General features: G+C 46.9%; 1 protein-coding gene across 1 annotated transcript in view; it reads left to right on the top strand.

Moving 5' to 3' along the window:
• Window positions 1–22880, top strand: part of LAMB1 (laminin subunit beta 1) — a 44643-nt gene that overhangs the window by 21170 nt on the left and 593 nt on the right. Inside the window, exons 20-32 of the mRNA XM_072859780.1 lie at window positions 299–462; window positions 934–1158; window positions 2019–2236; window positions 2341–2437; window positions 12074–12443; window positions 14134–14318; window positions 15566–15807; window positions 17849–18052; window positions 18440–18584; window positions 19336–19543; window positions 19761–19902; window positions 20765–20941; window positions 22130–22289. Of these exons, the coding sequence (XP_072715881.1) occupies window positions 299–462; window positions 934–1158; window positions 2019–2236; window positions 2341–2437; window positions 12074–12443; window positions 14134–14318; window positions 15566–15807; window positions 17849–18052; window positions 18440–18584; window positions 19336–19543; window positions 19761–19902; window positions 20765–20941; window positions 22130–22289 (2537 nt within the window). The remainder of the gene's footprint in view (window positions 1–298; window positions 463–933; window positions 1159–2018; window positions 2237–2340; window positions 2438–12073; window positions 12444–14133; window positions 14319–15565; window positions 15808–17848; window positions 18053–18439; window positions 18585–19335; window positions 19544–19760; window positions 19903–20764; window positions 20942–22129; window positions 22290–22880) is intronic.

The following is a 22880-nucleotide window of genomic DNA, read 5'->3' as shown; positions in this document are numbered from 1 at the left end:
TCCTGGCAGTGCCTGCCCAGATGCCAGAGGGCACGTTGCAGGACCCCGGGGCTTCAGAGAGGGTTTCTCCATTGAAAGCTTCTTGAGAGGCATCAGCCTTGGGTCTCCTGCTCTTACGCTGGTGTGAGCCAGTCAAATTTGCCTCTGTGGCTGCTCGGAGCATGAGTGGCACAAGAGAGCTGTAAGGATGTTTCTGCCCTTTGGTTCTTCACGGTGGTTTAAAACCTGAGTGTAGTTATGGCAAGGCTGCAGTCTGTTTGCCTGTGGTCCCCTGTATGCCGTGTACCCCATTGCGCAGGTGCCAGGCTGGCTACTACGGAGACCCCGTCCTGGGATCAGGCGACCACTGCCGCCCCTGCCCTTGCCCTGACGGCCCCGAGAGCGGACGCCAGTTTGCCAGCGGCTGTTACCAGGATCCGGTCACACTGCAAGTCGTGTGTGTCTGTAGCGTGGGATACACAGGTACTTCATGGGTGTGTGGGGCAGGGCTGGTTCAACCTCTGAGTGGGAAGGTGTATGTTCGTATGGGTTGTTGGATGTGACCACAGCACCAGCATCAGTGTGTTGCTGCTGGAGGTTGGCAGCACGTGGAAGGTGCCAGGGCAGAGTGGCTTGTGCAGGCGATGCTGTCAGCGTGGTGAAGGATAACCGGTGGTCGGCAGAGGTGGACAGGACAGCAGTGGAGCCAAGGGGACGAGCGTGCTGGCGGCTGGGCTGCAGCACCGTGCCTTGGTGCCCCAGGTGGTACCATCCATGCTGTGCCAAGCTGCTGCAGTCTCACCAAGCGCTGCCTCTGTTGCTTTGAGCATAATCCACTTAACACCCCCCCGCCAATTAATGGCCTTTATTGTCTTGCCTCAGTCTTGCCGTTTAGGGGGCTGCACGCTAGTGAGCCATGATGGTAATTCCCACTGTGCCTGTTTGTTCAAACAGGCAGTCGATGTGATGAATGTGCGTCTGGCTTCTTTGGGAGCCCCGACGAGGTTGGCGGTGCCTGCCAGCCGTGCCAGTGCAACAACAACATCGACACCACTGACCCGGAGGCTTGCGACAAGAAGATGGGAACGTGCATGAAGTGCCTGTATCACACGGAGGGGGAAAACTGCCACCTCTGCAAACGGGGCTACTACGGGAGCGCCCTGCAGCAGGACTGCAGAAGTGAGTGGGGAGACGCGGCCGTGTCCCCTCAGCCGGCCATGTCATGGGGTGGCAGCGGCTGTCCGAGCTCTTTTAAATTTACCTGGGAGCATTTGGGGTGGAGGGGAAACCTAATTACCTCCAGCTGGAGTTTGTGCAGCGGCCCTGCAGCTCAGCAGGGCTCCTGGCCAGGACAGAGTCCTTTACATTTGACAGGGAGAGCAGGGACAGCATTTACATGTGCTGAAAGGACAAGGCTTTTGCGGGAGGGGGGTTTCTTGCCCTCTTGTTAGCAGTCTTTGTTTCCCTCTTCTCCAGAGGTGGCCTGGGGCTGGGTGTGGGTTTGGCGTGTGTTCACACCAGCAGATGTGGCTGGACAGCGGGAGCGAGTCCTACCTGGGGAGCAAGGGCCACCCCAGAGAGCTGAACCAGGCGGTGGGGAGGCAGACCCTCCTCTCCCTCAGCGCTGGATGCAGCCTGGCAGGGCGGGTGGGTCGCTGGGTGGGCGAGCGGAGCCCTGCGGCAAGCAGATTTGCCGCCACAGCTGGCTGACAGGAGCTGGGCAGCCTTGACCTTTGGTTGTGTACAGAGGGAGGAAAGGAGAAGAGGAGGAAGGCTGGGCTGCTTGCCCGGCGGGCTCCTGTCGCCTCCTGGGTGCTGGGGCAGAAGCTGTAGAGGTGGCCAGCCTGGGACATGAGCAGGGCTCTTGAGCGGTGCTGGGTGGCGTTCAGTGTTGGGTCAGGCCTGGCTGCAGGCATGGCGACGTGCCGGCATCTGCCCACACCTCTGGGGACTCTGAGAATAAATTAAATACAAACTCCAGGTGGTTTGGTAACGAAAGGGCAGGCTGACATCGAGGCGCCATGCTCTTTCCCTCACAGAGTGCGTCTGCAACTACCTGGGCACTGTCCAGGAGGACTGCGAGGGCTCGGAGAGCTGCCGGTGCGAGGCGGCCACAGGGCAGTGCCGGTGCCTCCCCAACGTGGTGGGGCAGACCTGCGACCGCTGTGCCCCCCACACGTGGAGGCTCGCCAGCGGCACCGGCTGCGAGCAGTGCGGCTGCGACCCCGCACGCTCCCTCGGGCCCGCCTGCAACGAGGTGAGGGGAGCGCAGGGCACGCTGTGACGGCTCGGCCTTTGCTCCAGCGCGGGGGTGAGGTGCTGAGACGTCTCTTGGTCACGTCTCTTGTTATTTTGTGGCAGTTCACAGGGCAGTGCCAGTGCATGCGGGGCTTCGGAGGCCGGACCTGCCGGGAGTGCCAGGAGCTCTTCTGGGGCGACCCAGGCGTGGAGTGCCAAGGTGAGTCCCAGCCCGGCGCCCGCTCTGGTGCAGCCCCCCTGCTCCTTTTGGAAATGACCCGGTGGCCAGGCACACTGTCACCCCCCGGTGCGCTGGGACGCCCCTGCCAGGAGCAGCCTCTCCGGTGACCCCTGCCAGTGCCCACGCTAGCCTTGGAAATGAGGGAGGAAGGCATGGGGGGGTCTCTCCCCGGGGTTTTGGTGCCTCCGGGGATGGGAGGCACGGCGGAGCCCAGCCCAACGCTTGCCTGGTTTATTTTATTTCTTGTTGGACCCTTATTTAGAGACAATCATCTCTGTGTAGAAACCAACTCTTCTTTAACCGTTAGGTTGCAATGCTGCCAGGTAAGCCAGTGTGGCAAGAAAACATATCGCAAGTGTTTGAGTTTGAGAATTGGTCTGGAAACTAGTTTCCTTTGCCCTTTGTTTGTATGTAGTAGAAGACCCCTGTCTCCTCTTCTGTCTTGTTAGGGAGGCTGGGGCTGAAGAAATAAGGTTTTTGATTTAGTAGGAGACTTTCTTTGTATTTCAGATTAAAATAAAGGACCCAGCAGAGACTGTGCAGTGGGTTAGCCATAGCTACATGCCACAAAACAGAGCGCCATAAAGTCGCTTGTTTAGAAAACTGGATGCTCTCTGCCCTTTCATTATAAACAAGTCTGTTCATTAGCTGGAAAAGAAACTTCAAACACTGTCCAGACCAGAACAAACTTGTATCTCTGATCTGTTCAAATAGGAGCCTTTGCCAGGAGGGTTTGCAGTAGATTAAGGTATTTTTTCCTGCAGGGAGGAATGTGCTTGCTGTGGTCTTTAATAAATCCCTTACAATAGAGATACCTTAGCGCCTATTATCTAACCAGATAGGCAGGTCACAGTTACTTGGTTAATGCAGCAGATGAAAGGATTGGGGAATTGTCCCTGTTCCTGAGTACATATTGGGTTTCTCGGGGAGGCTATGTGTGTTCTGGCGTGGTGAGGGGCGCTGACCCTGCTGGCCCCAGGGCAGGGGTTGTCTCTTAGTATCAGCTGTCTCCATCAGGGTTTATTGGTGGAGTCCATCAGCATACCTTATCAGCAGGATTTTGCCATGTACCAGCATTTCTGGCCTCTCATGGAGTTTCTGCTGTGAACCTGGAGTTTCTGTGAAAACCTGCTTCTTAACATTTCTGAAGTAAAGAGAGGATATATTCTTCAGAGCCTGTTTTTACCATGCTCTTCTACACTCTCCTTCCAACCTGCCACCCCTTCTGTCCCCAAGTGACACAGGAGACTCACTTAGGTGGAAATGCAGATTTTCCTTCAGGATTGCATCCAAGGAGGTCTCTGTGGCAGGAAGGGAGAGCCGGTGCCCAGGGCCGAGCCGCAGCAGCCTGCAGCGCAATGCCCTGGATGGGCTCCAAGCAAGCGCTCGCTCGTGGAGTACATCCAGCCCCACAGCGCTGCCGAGTCTCCCCAGCGCGGTGGTGTCAGTGCCTCCCACCCTGTCTTCCACCCTTCCTTGGCAGAGAGAGAAGCAACTTCTCAGCCCTCATTTAGTCCCAGCGAGCAGAGGGGTGCTGTTCAGGCTGGCAGACATGCAGCCGCCGCGTGGGCAGGTAGTCACTCTCCGTGGTAAGCGATTTGCAGGCGAACTGGAAAACTGTGCCATTTAAGGAGTTACAGAGCAGTGCCCCTGGAAAATAGCTTTATGGCCTGCGGCCAAGGTGAAGCTGGAACTGAGACAGGGATTCATCACAAAGACGTTGACTCCAGCTGCAGGGGGACACATGGAGTCCTGGCTGTGGCGTTTGCCACCCGCCCTCGGTGGCACACTCATGCTGGTGCAAGTAGCCAAAAGGGCCACATTTTGTGCCACGTTCAGGAAGAAAATACAAACTGGGCTGGATGGGGAATGGCAAGAGAGCTCTGAACCGTGTAAGGATGGATGGACAGTCTTCGCTGCGGGCACTGAGCTGATGCGGAGGTGTGGATGTCAGTCCCAACAACTCCAGGTGGGATCCTCCACCGGCCAGGGCAAGCGGCTTCTGGTCAAGGTTGGAAATCACAGGGTGCATCACTCAAGGGACAGTGATGTGTGATCTCTTCACAAGAGGTCTTCAGGCTGTTGGCACCAATAGACACGAGCCCCTGCTGAGAAATGGGGACTGTACTGCCCACATTGCTGTGACACCCTTTACAAATTTTTTAATTAGTTAAAAAAAAAAAAAGTGAGGTCATGTGAACACAAGTGCCTGCAAATAACCTCTGAACACAGCTATGTGGAGATGTACAAAATGGCCCATCTAGGACAGGCTCGGGGTTGCAGCCCCCCATGGCTTCCCAGGCGCTTGCAGCAGCACCGAGCTGCGGATGCAGCCCTGGGGTCCCAGCACGCTCTGCTGGAAACCAGACTCCAGGGCACGCTTCCCCGCCATCCCCATCGATGGCAGTGACCATTTCTGGCTGCTGCCTGTGACTTGTTTTCTAGAAATCTTGGTAAGCTTGGAGATGGTGAAGCAGAAGCTGGGGGAGGCAGGTTTTTGCACCTGGTCTGGGTGCTTTGATTTGCAGTCTGTGCTCCCTGCAGTGGAGAGAAAGCGTCATACGATGTCTCCTCTCTGCATGTCCCCAGAGATCACACTGGGACCAGACCGCTGGGGCAAGCTAAGGTGGGTGCCTATGTTTGGGCAGCATCTCGACCCATCGGTACCGGGTACGCTCCCACCACCCACAGATGTCCATTGGGGATTATACACCGCAGGGAGTCTGTAGGGCTGGGTCTTCGGAGACTGCTTACCCCATGCTTTGAAAAAGCACAACAGTTACTCATTTAATTTAACATAATGCCCAAAACAAGCACAGGAGAGGCACAGAGGATAGGGAAGAGCCCAGCGTGTGTCTCTGGGCCTTCTGCAGGTCCCTATGAGGATTACAGTGAGCAGGAGCTGTGCAGTGAGCATCGTTTGCTCGGAAGGGCAGTGCCAGCCCCTTTGCAGGACTTGCTGGCCATTCCTTCAGCTACAAGCTATATGCAGCTCTGCACGAGCCTGCACGTGAATGTGTGCGTGTGGGTAAAAGTCCTTGCTAAGGTAGTAAATAACAGGATTACAAATTTCAGCAAACTCGAGTCTCCCAGGCATTCTGCTGGAGCTTTTCCAAAGCCTGGCAACGAAAGTGCAGGACTCAGCATGCTGAGCTCTGCACCGACTTCAGCCTGCAAAGCACATTTCTGGCAGGAGGCTTCAGGCTGCCGGGAAGCCTCTGAGATACGGTGTGGCTGCACACGCAGCTCAAACAATGCCCTTGCACAGTAGATATTTGAAGTTTATGTGTTTCATATAATATAAAGGAGATTACAATTTTACTATCATTACTGTTTTAATAAATTGAACAAACAGAACAGAGTGCAGTTAGTAAAAGGTACTGTATCAGATTGAAAGTTAGGTTGTATTGCTACCTCCCCTTTACAGGAAGCATACCTGTGTCAATATTTTTCTGTGTTGGACTGGAATATCAAGCCCTATTGTAAAAACCAGAATTTAATTGCACTAAGATGAAAACACATTTTTATCAAATAATCATTGCAGACATTGGCAGAAAGTTGTTTTTCTCTGGTTTTAGTCTTTGTTATGTACCTGGTGCTGAAATGTCTGTTCACTGAAAATTACCCCATTGCCAATTAAGAATAGGCTTAGTAGGCTTAATTTAACACCTGGGTCTTAAACTAGTCACGTAGGCTGCTTTTATAGGAGGTGTTTATGGTGCAGAGAAAAAGATTAGCAGATGTTTCTTTTCCTTCTGTGCTAAGTGTCTAAAGGAATTCGGACAAATTCTACACTAAAGAAAATATAATTTTCACTTTGAGTTTCATAATTTCAATTGCCCTGTGGTCTTAAAATATTGTAATGTATATTGATTGTTTCTAGAAAATTGCCCTTTCAGCAAGGTCTGCTAGCATGTTAAAATGCAGCACAGCTCTAGTAATTCTAGGCTAGGATCTTATCCTAACACTCGTACTGAAAATCGTAATGCTGAGGAGTTAGCACTATGCTTACAGGGTAATTTGAATCAATAGCTGATTATTCAGAAGAAATTTGCTAGTTCTGCACAACTTTCAACCTTTCAAATTGCTGGATGGTTTTATCATCATAGTGCCTCACTACCACTGGGAAATGATGCCTGAAAGTCAAGTTTGAACAAACCTTTTGGTTTTTTTGCTGCAGATGAGTCAAACATTTGATGCTCTCTGTCCCCGATCTCAAGTAGTAAAATATTTCTGCAAAAATGATTTCTGTTCTGTGTAGGATGATGTATGACACTTGCTTGTTCCTAGCATCCTACAGTAAGGCGTTAAACCCCAAGCCTGTGATTTTCATACAGCCCTTTCAGTATCCATTATATCATCTTGGCTGTAGTATCAACTGCTCTGACACACCTTTGTTTAAATTAAGTGATATGCAAATATGCCATATATTAAATTACAGTAGTTTAAATGGAAGTGAGTTCTAAATATTTAAAATCAGTGGGAAAGGTAGCAGCGCTGTCAGAGTAACTGAAAGATCCTTCTGAGCTTGAAACAAACTACTCGAGCTAGTGATCTACTTCTTTGGGATTTCTCCCCATAGGTTTCTACAAGTCTGTGTTCAATAAACAGGTATGAGTGTTACTTTTATCTTTAAGATCAGTTAAAAAAATTACTAAAAGAGAAATGCATTGATCATGGTGGTAAAAAAATTACCCATGGATACTCTGTGTGCATGCACATATGTGCACATGCATTTGTGAACAGATGCAGCTACAATCTTTTATACTCATAAGCTGCTAATCAGCAGATCCTGACTGAAGAATTAGGCTAGAAAATTTTCCTGTCAAAAATGTGATTTCACTTAAGTCAGAGTATGCCACAGAAGCATGTCTGATTGAGTTAAACACTCAATTAAAGAAAACAATACACCCAGTTCCAAAATGACATTTTGTAACAGAAACCTATTGTTTAACTTAGTAAATGCTCCTTTGAAAACCCTCAGATCTTTGACCAGTGATTTCAAAAAAGTTCTTTTCTTCTGCTATGTTTTCCATGGGAGGTACTGCAGTGTCCTGCTCTGCTTACCCGGGGACAGATTTGATCCCTGCCTAACTGATCTTCAAAGCAAGCAGCCCAGTCTGTGTTAATTTACAGCCCTTCACCCTGTCTTGGTCCACCCCTCTGTATGGAGGGAGAATAATCAACTGGTTAAGGTGTCTAAATGTCTTGCAGTAAACTCAGCATCTGTGTGGTTTTACAGTGCAAAATGAACCACTTTTCACCATTTCTAGTCACGTAAGCATAGGTAAGGCATTTAAAAAGAGCTTACAGGACTTTATATCTTTCCCCGTTCCACAGATACCATGTTAGGTGGAGTATAAAGCCATCACTAGCTACTGGATGATACCTGAAACACTTCTGCATCCCTAGATGTGCCTGCATGTTTCTTGTTCTTCTTGGGGAAAATCAGATTAACCAGGCATATGCTAAAGTTAGATGTGGTATAGCTACTCAAGTGTTACATCAGACTTATGAGTGTGCTGATTGGAGACAAAATCTCCAGAGCCAAGCTATACTTTGAAGATTGTGTTTGTGTTAGCCTGTTTGAGTACAGCAGAAGCAAAACTGCTGTAACAGAGCGCATCAGTAGCATGGGACTGCATAGGAGTTGGCTGACATGGTGGCCATAGGAATAGTTGGACATTAACAAAGGAGGTAGTAGAGGAGCAAGAACTCCACTGTGGCTAGATATGACGCTGGGTTACTTTGGCCAAAAACGATGCTGGGCATGACGTGCTGGATCATTCTGGCACAGTGTTCACTCTGTTTCTAGCAGGTGATGGGAATCAAGGTGTCTCCTGTTTTCACATCCCAGTTCATTGGCAGTGATAATCAAATATCACATGAATCCTTTTGGTGCATGTGCACCCACCATCATGAATGACGGATGTGTAACTTGGCACGTGGTTATTCTTCCATGAGCTATTTGCCAGTCCTGTGCTAGCCTTTTCTAGTCCACACCAACTGGGAGGTCCTCCTTTCCTTTCACATGGATCCTGCCACTGTCACTGTGCTTTTGTCCCTTTAGGACAAAGTTGTGCCCTGAAATCCCACCGACACTGAAGCCAGCGGGTGCTTGGTAAGCAGGCGTTGCATGAGGCAAAGAAGTGAAACCTGTGCACTGAGCTATTTGCCTGGTGGCCCACGGTGTTCAAGGTGCTCCTCACTACCTAGAAGGCTTTATATGGCCTTGTTCTGGGCTTGGCTTACCTCCTCTTGAGAAGTCACCACAGCTGAAGTCAGTTGAGGGTTTGATCCCCACCATGCTGTATAGGGAAGATGCTCTCTGCAAGGGCCTTGGATGTGTTCCGTGCCAGGATGTGAAATAGCCAGTTGGTGGTGGCCAGGGCACAGGATATAGGACTCTTCCACTAAAGGCACTGGAGATGGTGGAGGTCCTGTTCCACATAGCCTTGGAGGGCAGAAGAGCAGTTTCTGTGGGTTTCTGGCTGGCCAAATTTAGTTATTAATGCATTGTCTGGAAATTGGGACCCAGCATCTCATAGAAGCACTCAGAGACTGACTCTAGCAAGGAACAGAGATGACTTCAACTGTGGCTGAAGCGCTTGGCTAAGGTCATCTAGACTGTAAAAAAGATCTCATGTAACTGAACACTGGCATGCACATGTCATTTGTGAGATGAAAGGTTTGCTCACAGGATGTGAGCTGTAAGGAGCAGTGATGCTTTTGTGAGAATTTAAAAAATCTTTCAGTCAGTTCCACAGTAAGGAGTTGTCCAAGGGCTGTAGCTAGAGAGACCGTACCACCAATGTGTAGAAAGGTGTCCCAAATTTTCAAAATGGAAAGAAAATAAAATCTACTGGAATCATCTTATTCCAGTTCTGAGGGAGGCTTTTTCTTGTTTTCCATTAGACTGTGTGATTTTACTTAAAAATAGAGATAAAATTATCTTCAGTTTTACCTTTTGGTTTGAAAGCTGGTGTGGTCCTGGGCAGTTAATGACTTTGGAAGATCATGAAGAAAAGAAAGAGCAAGTGTGAAACCAGCCCTTTTGAAAGCCATTTTATATATGTTGGATTCACACTACTGAAGTAATGCAGAGCCAGCATTGCCTGCTTCTGGGCTTGACAGAGAATCCTAAACCAGATAAAAAACCCACAGTAATGTTTCTAGCTGCCTTGTACAATTTTCTGATGGGTCCCACAAAGCTCAGTTTGGAAGTTTTCTAGAATTCTAGAAATGTGATGATTCTTCCAACTGTTGTGGTATATTTAGAATAAATTACTTCTTTGCTCTTTATCATCTCCCAACAGGCAGCCGTGGAGTTTGAGTTTTCACTTTGCAAACAAGTTAAGTACTTAAATTCTCCTCTCCCCTTCCCCAGCATTTTCTGGCTCCCAGAGATTTTGGAATCCACATTACCATGTAAATGCTACTAAAGCCATGTCATCTATCTGCCTTTCCTGAACATGCAGGTATTCAGGAGTAGAATTACTGACATGGTGGGGTTTTTTTTTTGTTTTTTTCACTTCAAGCTTTTTAAGTCCACAAGTAAATATAGTGATCTGATTTGCCAGCAGCAAATATTCATGTAACTTGATCAGATCTCAGAATCTTTGAGAAAAAACACATGCCATTTAGCCTCTTTCTATGCAGAGGAATTTTGACAATTCATCGTTATACCGAGGGCCTTATTAGTTGACAGAAGGGTTAACTGACCTCCTTCAAACAGGAACTCGATGGTTTGCCTGCAGGGAACATATTCCATGGCAAGTTGACTACTTAAGCACTTTCGATGTAGAGTAAAAACAATCTCTTGTGTCAGGGTATAATTCAAAGAACAAAGGACCATTTTGCTCAATTGTGCAGGCAGCAGAAGTTATTTTTGTCTCTTGCCTATCATATTCACATTGTACAAGAAAGTAATTTTGTTGAGGAGCGATTTGTTCTGCTGAGGCTCTTTGTGTAATTTTTGAACTGAAGACCACCACTGTGTTTTGGCATTGAAGAAAACAATGTACAATCTTGAAAACGGCTTTGTGTTTTGCCCTTTTTTCAAGAGGGCATGTGCTTGGGGTGTGTGAATTGATTTATGGACCTTTTTGAGCCATTAACCTCCTTCAAGGATGCCTGGTAATTTACTTACACTGGATGTGTAAGTGAAGGCTTTTATCAGGTATCGCAGTCCTTTTCCTGTTCAAGGAATGTGTGCTTGACCTGCTTCGGGTGTATTCTGCCACAATGGGAGACAGATGATCTGCCTATTTTCAAGGCCTCTCTTTTTTGCTCCTTGCTGCCATCCCTTCATTAAAAGCTTTGCAGGTTGGTAATTTCCTCCGCTGCTGCCTGCATAATTAAGGAGGAGGAGAGGTCAAGTGGCAGCCCTGCTGCATGGAAGCTTCTCCTGATAGCGTTATTGTGTACAAAGTGTGTCTGTGCGTTTAGAAGTGACAACTAAGTTGCCCAAACCTTATCTCTCCAATTTGGCAACTACCTGGAGCCCCTGGGTCTTACCTGACCAGCATATGAAGATAGGTAGGTGTTCACAGTTACAAAAATAAAATAAGAATGAAAGTCCATTTCAGGAAGGTGTGACTACTGACTCCGGAGTTGGTGCTCAAAGTGTGGAATAATTAAAAAAAACCAAACTGGTTAATCATCCTCATTCCCACTTGAGGGTGACAAGCAGTGTGTAGGCTCTTGGTCGTTAGCACCCGTGTTGGAGAAGACTTCTCGCTTCTCCCTTGGACAGGGCTGTCCATGACCACATTCTTTGTTCTATTCTACTTTTTACTGCCTGTTTTTTTTTCCCATTTTCTGTGTACCCAAAACATCAGCCCAGTGCCAGGCTCCTCGATGCATGTTGTGAATGTTTTCCCACCATCCGTGGCAGGAGCATGTCCTGAGCCAGGCCCTGTACCTCTGCATAGAAGATCTCTCAAGGGCTGTTACTCCATAAATTAGTCATGTACTTCTTTGAAGCCACCTCAGCTTTTAGCACCCATGGTGTCTTGTGGTAGGGAGCTCTCCCACGTAGTTAAGTGCTGTGTAATCAACTATCTCCTTTTATTGTGCTGTTTGTGGGAGGTGCAGGGGAGGGTGGTTGATTTTTGATCTGCTGGATTCCTCAGTTGGCCCCTACTGTGCTGGAGGAGACGGTAAATGGTTGTTCCTTGTTCACTTTTTCTATTTCACTCCCGTTTTATCTTAAACCACTATGGTATGTGCCTTCCTGTTCTTTCTTTTCCTGTCTGGAAAGCCTTACTCTACTTTTCATTGTAGGAGTGAAACTGGGATCTTTGTCTTCAATTGCTATCCAACGGACATCCAAACACTGCAAGACGTGTCCATCCTTGCTCCATTATTGTGCCTGTTTCTGAGATGTGCAAATCCTGGTCTCCCCTAGAGTTATTTCCTTGTCTCTCTCCCCTTTCACACTCAGCCCTGGTTCCCCCATACCCAAGCGGACACATCCATAATTAGCTGATTATAATCCAGACACAGATCACTTCAATACTAATTTCCCTACTTCATGACAACTGGTTGTGTTTTTTTTTCCTTCCTGCCAATGTCAATGATATTGCCCTCACTGTAGCCTTTTTCTCCTTCCAGCTTGTGATTGCAACCCTCATGGCATCCAGACCCCACAATGCGACCGCGCCACCGGGCAGTGCATCTGCAACGAAGGGGTGGAAGGGCCACGCTGCGACAAGTGCTCCCGGGGCTACTCGGGCTTCTTCCCTGACTGCGTGCCATGCCACCAGTGCTTCGCCCTCTGGGACGTGATCATCAGTGAGCTGGCTAATAGGACCCAGCAGTTCCTGGATAGGGCTAATGCCCTCAAAATCACTGGAGTCACTGGCCCATACCAGCAGACACTCAACACCCTGGAGGAGAAGCTCAGTGAAATTAAAACCATCATTGCTCAAAATCCAGCTGCCGAGCCCCTGAAGAACATTGGGAATCTCTTCGAGGAAGCAGAGTGAGTACAGTCGCAGTTACGTGGCTAAGTCTAGTGTGGGAAAGAGTGGGAGTGCCAGTAAGCTGGGATTTACTTGAGTGACTGATGTCCCCACGCTGAGCTGAGGACACCCCGGCTCTGCTCCTCTAGCTGGGCAAGGTATGCTGCAGCTCTTAGCGCTGGTGAAGCACCTCGCCATGCTCAGCACCAGCAGTGAGCATCCGTCCCACAAGTGGAAACCTGGCCGGGGAAGGTAGGAGCAGCACAGCTACCATGCTCTGGGCAGGGGTTGTCCTGCTCCCACTGCACACCAGGCAGCGAATTACCGCAGAGCCACTCACGCTTGCCTTGCGCTCCCCCGGGGCAAAGGACAAACACTGCTATTATGTGAGAGAATGAAGAGGGGAGAGATTAAATTCCTGGATTTCTGTGTGTAGCCCATGACTTGGAAACTTGGGCTCCTTTCTGCACTCTGAGCGTGTGTGGGGGGAAGCACCAGCTTTATAACAAGGATTGTTTCCATTTTTCTCAGGGTAGGAGCCTTGTATTTTGTTTTACGGCTAAGCATACAAAAGATGGTAGTTTGTGCTTTTGGAGATGGGGCAGTTTAACATTAAGTAAGATTACAGATGCTTTCTAGCCCTGCGTGCAACTGCTTGAGCTTGCTTATGCATTGTAAAGGGGACTGCACAAAGCAAAGGGGCGAGGATTAAAGCACAAATGTCTCAATTAGGGATATGCCTGTGCCCTGCAGCCCCCCCCCTCCAGCTGGAGAGCTGGCGGTTGCTGCTGCATTTGGGCTCTGTGTGTACTGAGGGAGGTCAGAGCAGCTGAGGAGCTGCTTTTCCCTGACGTGTGTATATATATCTGTTCTTGTTCCTCTCTGGCTGTATGGAAGTACTGGGCTTTGAAGGACTCCTGGAAAACAGCAGGCTGTTGGGCTATTGAGAGAGCTGTAAATTGATCACAGAGCTTAAATAGTGCCTGATTGTTTCAGAATGAGGAAACACGGGGATTGGTGGGGTCACCATGGATGGGAAGAGCTTCCTATGCCTACTTCTGCTCCGCAGCAGCATTGATGTGTAACATACACTTGCCTTTCCTTTTAGGGCTATCCCACTAGCTAAAGCTTGCTCTGTGGCTCACTGAGGCCATGCTGAATGCTGAGGGCGGGAGGTTTTCCTTCATAGCCCTAGAGAAATGGCTGGTGAGGAGGGATCTTTACAGACGAGTTAAAAGAATCCATTGTGTTAAAACTAAGGCTTCCCCCCCCGCTTCCTGAAGTTCCAGTCTGTCCCATGAGCTCGTAGTAATCAAAACTGCATTTGTAGCTGTGTGGGATGGGAAGCAAATTATGTATGGATCATAGTAGTCAACTCTGACCTATGCAGTTGCCAGGCTGCAGGAGCATTACACCAGTCCTCTGGAATCTGCCTCCAGTTAATCTTACACAAAGCAGCTGTTTTCTGAGCAATTTGGTGCTTTGAGTTTATAAACGTGCTGTAGATTAAAAAGTAGTTTTGTATGATAAAGGAAACAAAACAGTATTCTAGGTAGGCATGTTGTTACAAATCGAGCTCCACCGAGGGAGGACAGGTCCTGCTGTGGGAGAAGCTCAGCACGGCTCTAACCACCACTCTTCAGTGAAGCAAAGCACCGCGGCTTACAACCCTTCCCGCCCTCCGTGTTGAGTCCTGTCCCTGTTTTACAGAAAGCTGACAGCAGATGTTACAGTTAAGATAGCCGACATAGAAGAAAACCTGTCAGCCTTAGCAGTGAAGAGCAATAGCACAGACACTGACCTGAGCACACTGGAGACAGATGCCAAAAGCCTAGACCGTGTCGTGAAAGAACTTGCAGAACAGCTAGAGTTCATCAAGATCTCTGATGTTCGGGGTAAGTGTCACAGGGAGGGTGAGAAAGCAGCAGGGTGGCCAAGGATTTAATTAGTGCATGGTTTTAAATACCAGGTTAATCTTCTAACTTGTAATAAAACACAGTTCCTAGGAGGGCAGCTTCTTTCTGTGCATTAGCAGAGTTGCTGATGCAGCAGGAATTTTGTTTTGCCCCCTCACCCCCTCTCTCTCCCTCCGCACATTGCAAAGCCGGCTCAAGTTCTTGGGGCACAGAGTTGTCTTAAAGGCTCTTGATTAATACGTTTTAGATGAGATACAACAGCTGAAAGTGCAGCAGATTCCAAGATACACCTGGACATCTCCCTTGCTCTCCCCAGTCTGTTAAAGTGCTGTTTCTGTTTGGAAAAACTACCTGGGTCTTGGTGACTAAGAGCACACCGTAAGGGCTCAGTTCTTCCGAGCCACCCAAGCCTTGCATGCCTATTGGCACATTGAAATGGGCCAAGAATCAAAATTTGCTGGAGAAAGAGGAATGTCACCAAATTATTTGGAAATTTTGAAAGTTGACTTCATTCCAATTTGAAACAATTTTTTTTTTTTTTTTTTTTTTAAATTTCCTGCTTTGCAGGAAGTCTGAGATTGTTTCCAGTGAACATGGGATTTCGCAGAGCGAGGCAAGTAGGATGTAGAACAGGGGAGTCCCTGACTTGTGGCATTCTGCAGAGGAAAGCTGCCCTGAGGTGCAGAGTGCGGCCACCCCTGTGGGGTCCCTCACACCCGCTCAAGGCCTCTCTGGGAGTTGTCCAAAACTAACAGTCCCATAAATCAGCATCTTTCATCAAGCAGTTGTTTCTTAGGAAAGCTCTGACCAGCTTCCAAGCAGTGACTCCATAAGCCAGACATCCCAGGGCAAGCAGCAAGAACTAAAGGGATAAGTGAACCCTTAGAAAACAGAGTGTTGCCCTATAAACCTAAAAGGCTGGATCTTCTTTTGCCTTCAGGGCAAGCAGAATTCAGTCACTAGGGTCAGAGAAAGGCTTAACTTCAAAATCCAGCAAACTTGACACACTGTCAACCAAGCAAAGAAATTAACTTTTTTTTTTCCCCCCACAACAGGCCAAATTCTGTCATCCTTGCAATGGCACTGAATATAGCTGCACAGGCTAGCGTTTCATTTAACTTGATATTTGTATCGCTAACCTTGATGTGTCATCTGCCAACCTCCATAATATAAATTAGTTTGGGTTACTTAACAGATTTCTGAGCAGCTCCATCTGATTTCTGCAGGAGCCTTGGATAGTATCACCAAGTATTTCCAGATGTCCCTGGAGGCAGAGGAGAGGGTCAATGCCTCCACTGTTCACCCTGATAGTGCCGTGGAGCTGTCAGCACAAACGCGGCAGGAAGTGGAAGACTTAATCAATGAGAAGGAGGCCCAGTTCAAGGCTAAACAAGAGGAGCAGTCGCGCCTTCTGGATGAACTCGCAGGCAAGCTGCAGAGCCTGGATCTCTCCGAAGTGGCTGAGAAGGTACACAGCTGAGAATCGCTGGTATAAAACCTGTAGCAAAAATAAAGTCGGGTTTGTGAAGAAGTGATGGGCAGGAACTGTGTAGAGCCTTGACAGTGAGATACAGTTTGTTCATGAAAAGTGCACGTTTCTTGGATGACAGGGTATTTTGTGGGCTAGAAGAAGGCTGTTAAATCTGTGGACTCTCAGACCTACTGGCTTTCAGGCACCAGCCTTTCACGTTGGTCTCCCTCCTACCCTTCCCAGCCCTGACAAAGCACCCATCTTTGCATCACCCCAGCTCTAACCCAAAGCCCTTTGCTGTGGACAGAGCTTCCACGTGCAGAGAAGCGTAGCAGGTCTGCTGGACTGAGAGCCATCCTCTTAAGCCTGTCCTCAGTTCATGTGCTCGTTTTCTCTCGGCTCCTCTCTTCCTTTTTGCAGCTCTGTAGGGTACACGCTGTGCCTGTGCAGCGCCCAGCCAGGCAGCGCTTCTGCTCGTGCCAATGGGCCGCCCTGCTCGGCCTCACCGCGCTCCCGTCCTCGAGCTTGAGACAAAGCAGAACTTAAAGGGAGCTGGAGTCAAAAGGGCATTTTCTCTGTTGAAGCTGCCTGCTCAGCTGTAGATATGATCAAGGGTGGCTTTTTCTTGGGAGAGGCTGGGTGTTCCCTCGGTTTTGCTTTGAAGTTGGCCAGCTGCATTCAGAGAACAAGCCTGCATGAAGGCAGGCTGCAGGGGACTGCTCATTAACTCCCCTGGGCAGGGGGATGAGGATGAGTTCTGAATTGTCCCCTGTCCTTTGCAACTATGGTCATCCCTCCCGCCTCCCCCAGCCCTTCTTTTTTCTCAGGAGGGAAGAAAGAGACATCTTTTTGTTTAGCTTCCCTTCCCCTACATTCCTGCCTAACTGTTCTTGAGGACTGAAAGTCTTGGGTAGATGTTTATCAAGGCCATGAACACCGAATTGCTTGGAGGTGTAATCATGGGACACAAAAAAAAAAAAAAAAAATCTCTTTGCTTTCTAGCTACTGCTGGGTTGCATGCCAAACAGGTAAGAGGGCCTCATTTACACTTCACAGGAGACAGCTGCAGCTAACTTGGCACAGCTCCTAGGTTTTCCCAGAGAGGTTTTTTGGCTGCAAAAAGCTAGTCAGTTAGTGACGATCATTTGGCAAAAGGGGTGGAGTGGAAAAGGAAAAGAACCTCATAAGAATGGGGAATTTTCCAGTTTTTCCCTCTGGCTAAAACAACGCCCGAGTGATTTCACTGTCCAAACAATTGACCAAGTAGTGGATAATTCTCAGTACAATGTTGCTGATTGAAATAGTTTTGCTTTTTTTAAAAAAGTAAAAGTCTACTCTGAAATTTCCTATGGGAACAGATCCTGGACAAAATTCACAAATTGGAAAATGTTCTGGAAAGATTAAACCAGAGCAAACATTTGGTGGAAGGGAATGGGACAGTTTAAGGGAGATGAAAAAAAGTTTCCTGTTCAACTTGGAGCATTTCAGCTTCTATTACATTTCTAGGGCATTAGAGCAAAGGAAAAGATACTACTCTGCACCAAACACTTTCTTCCTTATAAAATAGCTTCTTGGGATGGCCAGTGTTTCCTCCAGCAGTAGTGAAGACTGATTGCAAACAAAAGGCATACAGACAGTAGTAGCTTCCAGCTTGAAACCAAAGCTTAAAGGCAGCTTTCCAGTGAAAGATGATATACAGGAAAAGTGGATGATGAAAGCGAGGCAAGGCTTCCCTCGTAACCTCCGGCTACTTCAGCATCAGGGAGCTGCATATTTGTAACCAAGTTAAAGGCAGGAAGGTGCAGGGGGCACAGAAGAAGGATTAAAGTCATGCTGGTATGGACCCGCTGCAGGAACCACCTCCAGCTTGCAGCTCTACTTCAGCTTCCTTTGCTGAGGTACTTGAGATGCTCCTGCAAGAGGCAGAAACAACATAGTGTTTCTGTCGTGGTACAGCAGCGTCCTACTCCATCCCCCTCGCAGCTCAGCAATGGAAATAAAGCTGTGACCATTTCCCTTGTCTCATGTGTCTCTGCAGACATGTGGCACTCCTGCACGAGCCTCTTGTGCCGAGTCCGAGTGTGGCGGTTTAAACTGTCGAACAGATGATGGAAAGAAGAAGTGTGGAGGACCTGGCTGCGATGGGCTGGTGACCCTCGCTCACAACACCTGGCAGAAAGCCATGGATTTTGACAGAGACATCCTCAGTGCATTAGCAGAAGTTGAGCAACTCTCCAGAATGGTAATATGCCAAATCAAGTGTTAGATATTTAAAAAAAAAAAAATTCTTTTAGTTGTAACACAAGTTTAGGCACTGATTGACAAAGTATGTGCCTGGCTTACTTCAAAATACTTATTTTCAGTTGTGTAACTTCATCATGCTTGTAGAGATCCTCAGAAAAGGAGCTTGCTAAATTGAAACTTCATGGATAACTCTAAACATTAGCCCGAGTTGTTTAAACTAGCATTGGTGGTATGGATCATGGCCAGTTTTTAAAAGTGTTCTGTGAGTTTTATGAGAAAAACCATTTCTCATTACTATTACCTCTGACTCCAACTGACTTTTGTTTTATACCAGGCCTTGAAGCATAAGCAAATACGCAATCAAGCCTTCTATTTTCCTCTTTAGGTTTCTGAGGCAAAACAGAGAGCTGATGAAGCAAAACAAAATGCACAGGAAGTTTTGCTCAAAACCAATGCTACAAAAGAACAAGTGGACAGAAGCAATGAAGATCTGAGAAATCTTATTAAACAGATTAGAGACTTCCTAATGCGTAAAAACCTTACATTTAGATTCTATTTTAATTCTGGGTTTTTGAAAACTAACTATCTTTAGCTCTGAATCACCTTCTAAGGGGTAATGCAATAGTTGTGTGTCATTCCCCTGCTTTCAGCCAGACTTAGTGTGTATGATGAAATCTGGAACCAAGAGAAAACCAAGACAATAGGAAAGTGAGAGCAAACTGTAGCATGTTGTTGCATTCGTTTCAGCTGGGGCAGTTGTACTGCTGTAGCTTGCCAAGTGTGTTCATAAGTTCTGACTAGAAAGACAAAGTTCTATTAAAGGGGAAGAAAGTCAGAAACTTAGTTTATCTCTCTCTAAGAAAGCAGGTAGAGGTTCAATGAGGGCCTTGTTCACTAGCAAGCAGCAGCATGGCAAACCCATTCCTTCCCTGTTTGCACAAGGCTGAGTATACTGCTAGCACAAATACATTTATATGCAGCTGTTAGCTTCGTTTCCTGTGGGCTCTCATCTCCGCCCCACAGCCCCTGCATGGTGTAGCTAATCACTGAGATCTTCAAATGGCTTCCAAGAGCTATGCCAGCAGGGCCTACGCGCCTGCTGGGCCTCTCCTGAGGTGGAAGTTTCGCCAGTTTTAACACCTTGATTTTCTGTAAGTCTGGGGGAGGAAGTTTTCCCATGATTTTCCTTCTTAAGGGAGCAGTTGGACAAAAAGTTGAGTACTGAGACTTGATAGGGGGAAGCTTTTACTTACACCTTTGTCATCTGTGTCCATCTACTAGAAGACAGCGCTGACCTGGATAGCATCGAGGCGGTGGCTAATGAAGTGCTGAACATGGAGATGCCAAGCACTCCCCAGCAGCTGCAAGCCCTGACAGAAGATATTCGTGAGCGTATAGAAAGCCTTTCTGATGTTGAGGTCATTCTGCAGCAGAGTGCTGGAGACATTGCCAGAGCAGAAATGCTACTGGAGGAAGCTAAAAAAGCAAGGTATGCAACCCTGTTCTGTATTAGCTGTTTTCCATCACCAAGAGCTTGAATGAGACTTTCATTTAATTGTATCGGAAAACGCAGAGTTTAAACTTAGCCCATGCAGATTCTCATTCCTTCACTAAGGGGCAAAAATGGCCCTCTGCAGTGTATCACTAGTTCTTTTTCCAGTTGCAAGTAAAAGCATTTTTAGTGTTAACATAGTTTTGCTCCACAGCAAAGGTGCGACAGATGTTAAAGTCACTGCAGACATGGTGAAAGCAGCACTGGAAGAAGCTGAAAAAGCTCAAAATGCAGCTGAAAAAGCCATCAAACAGGCTGACGAAGATATTAAAGGAACTCAAGACCTGCTGACCTCAGTGAGTTCTTTCTTAAGATATGAGTATTTCTTAAGATATAGCAACAGCACCAAGTCTGATATTTAGAAACTGATGTAAGCCTGTCTAGGGAAGGCTCTTGGGTACTGCAAATCAAAGACTGCAGTTGAAAAGAATCTAAACCATTCCTTCCTTGACATAAACTTTTGAGTTAGTATGACAGATGCTAGGGGACCATTTTCTCTTAAAAAAAAAAAGAAAAAGAAAAAAACAACCAAAAGGCTTTTCTCACCCCATATCCTGCACCACTGAAGTTGAACGAGCAGGATTGTAGCCCTCTAACACAGCAGGTGTGCCAAGATCCCTGGAAAGTCATACCTGTCAACCACACTGGTAGTGTAGTGCTGTAGCCATGTGTCACCCACCACTGCAGCACGAGACTAAGATAAGTGAATGCTGGATTAAAGTGGTAATTGCTGTAGTCTTGTCAGATAATGTATTTTCAGACTTCATCTCACAGCCCTCATGAGACCATAGTGCTATCTATACCCATGAAGCTTGGCCAGCTTAGAAGATACGCAGCTTCACAAGTCTGTTATTACATGATGGAGTCAAATGTCAAACTTCAGTTTTGCCTGTGGATTAGGCAACTCTTGCATGTGTAATATGCTCAGGTATTTTTAACCATGTTCCTTAATGCTTTTGCAGCCCCATATGTACCCCCATCTTCAAGCAGTGGGCTCTTTCATCCTGACTGCAATTGGCCATGTGTAACAAAACTAAAACACTGGTTTTTGTATCAGATCTATGGACATGAACTAATTAGTTGATCAGGGCTTATCCAGAAAGCTTACTATTATATTCAGTGTCTTTTGAAAATGTAACTGTTGCCCCTCTTTCTTAGATTGAATCTGAAAATGCAGCATCTGAAGAAACACTGAACAACGCTACCTTACGTCTGTTTGAGCTAGAGAAGAGTGTTGAAGACCTTAAGCAAAAGGCTGCTACAAATTCAGAGAATGTGGACAATATAGAAGAAAAAATTGTTACTGCAAAACAAAATGCTGAAGAAGTTAAAAAGGTGAGAAGCTCAGGAAAGATGCTAAGGGAAAGCCAAAAAAACTCTCACCCCAGGTTTGGCTAAAGGAACATTAGTGAATACATGAGATCCATTTCATTATATTGGTCAATTACTGGGGCCAAAAAAAAAAAAGCACTTAATACACTTACCAAAAATAGCTGGTTTTTACTTACTTTGGTACCAGATACAGAGAGAAAGAAGTATTGGGAAGTTTTCAGGTTCTAAAATAGCTGCAGGAAACCTGTCATGCTGTCACACTGTTAGCCTTTCACAGATCCATTTCTGTCCCTCAGCTTTACTGCCTGCTACAGGAGACCTAGTAAATTTTTTTCCCCTTCCACAGCATATTTATGGTTCTATGACAACAACAGGTTCAGGACAAACCACCCAGAATTTGGCATATACAAAATCAAGCATCAAGAAAATTCGTTAGCTCAATATAAAAGCAGAATCATTTCTAAATATCAGAGATGCAAAGTTTGCTCTGTGACCATATGGTGTTGCTCCTGATGTCTGCCACACACCTTCGTAATAGCAAAAGAATGCTCATTAACAAAACAATTGACAAATCTGCCAAAGGAAGTTTCATTGCTCCAATCTGTTGTCTATAGTTAGTCCATCAGTCTCCAGAGAGGCATTTTCTGCCAGGAGAGATTTATTATCCATCAAATCAATTATTTCCAAACACTAAGTAGTATTTCAGGTGGCTGTCAAGTAAACACAAGAGACTTCCAGTACTGCTACAGCTTGTTAACTTGCTTATTGGTGAATTCAGTTGGGTCACAGGACTTGGTAACAAGGGTATTCCTCCCCCAATGCAAGCATTCAACCAGAATGAGTGCCAGTTCCTTACCATATGCAGCTTTCCAGCTGTACTAGCGACCATGGCTTCCCTTAGTTACAGAATTGTGTAACCAAATCCTGTAAATCCTTGCCAAGTGTCAGTACTAATGCCTTAAAAACAGCCACAGATCTGCAGAAGGGCAACTGATGAGTCTTCACCCCAACTCTTAGAGTCCTGAATATTAAGTAGGAAATACCCCAACACTGTTTCTGCTTTTGTTAACTGAGCTAACAGTGCAGTCTCTCCTTACACCCCGATTAGTAAAGATAGAGGGAGGAAACGTGCACTCCCACTGCATTGTCTTTTGAATGAGCTCCATCTTGTGCTTCAATCTGGAACAACAGGTCCTCAATACCGAGCTGAACGACAAATATAAAACAGTGGAAGATCTCATTGCCAAGAAGACAGAAGAGTCGGCTGATGCTAGGAGGAAAGCTGGCATGTTGCAAGATGAAGCTAAAGCCTTGTTGGCTCAAGCAAACAGCAAACTCCAGCTGCTCAAAGGTAAGGCTGTTCTGGGGAGGTAAGTTGTCAGCTTAGAATATGAACCAATGTCATGCTGTTAAACCAACTGTTGATCAGCAGTAGGGAAAAAAATGGAAGTTAATTCTTTGTTACTGAGGTTTGATCTGCTTTCCTCATTCTTATGGATACAACACAGTCTTCTGAATCAAAGATTTCTATAAAAAAAGCTGAAACTTACAGTGAGACACAAACTTCTGCTACGGCACCTATCACTGCTCCAAGCACCACTACAGGGAAGGAACATAGCTACCAGGCTTAGGACAAGGACTAACCCCTTCAAGCAAGGCCCCCATCTTCAAACAATACTACCCCCACCCTGGAAAGCTATTAAAACAAAAGATAATCAGGATACATCAGTTCCAGTTTACAGATTAATTTAACATTTCCCATTGCCAATTAAAGTTGATTGAAACAGGAGGGGGCAATCTGCCCATAACTACCAGGGAGGGAGCTAAGTTTTCTTCTGTTTCTGCCAGGCCAGGAACTCATTCTTCCCCTTAGCTGCTCCTGCACATTTGCAAAGACTCACTGAATAGTCTTAACTGTAACAAGCGAAAACATTTCATTGTT

Source organism: Ciconia boyciana, chromosome 1 (genome assembly GCF_034638445.1).
Source record: "Ciconia boyciana chromosome 1, ASM3463844v1, whole genome shotgun sequence".
Lineage (NCBI taxonomy): Eukaryota > Metazoa > Chordata > Aves > Ciconiiformes > Ciconiidae > Ciconia > Ciconia boyciana.
This window is presented reverse-complemented; position numbering and strand designations above follow the sequence as displayed.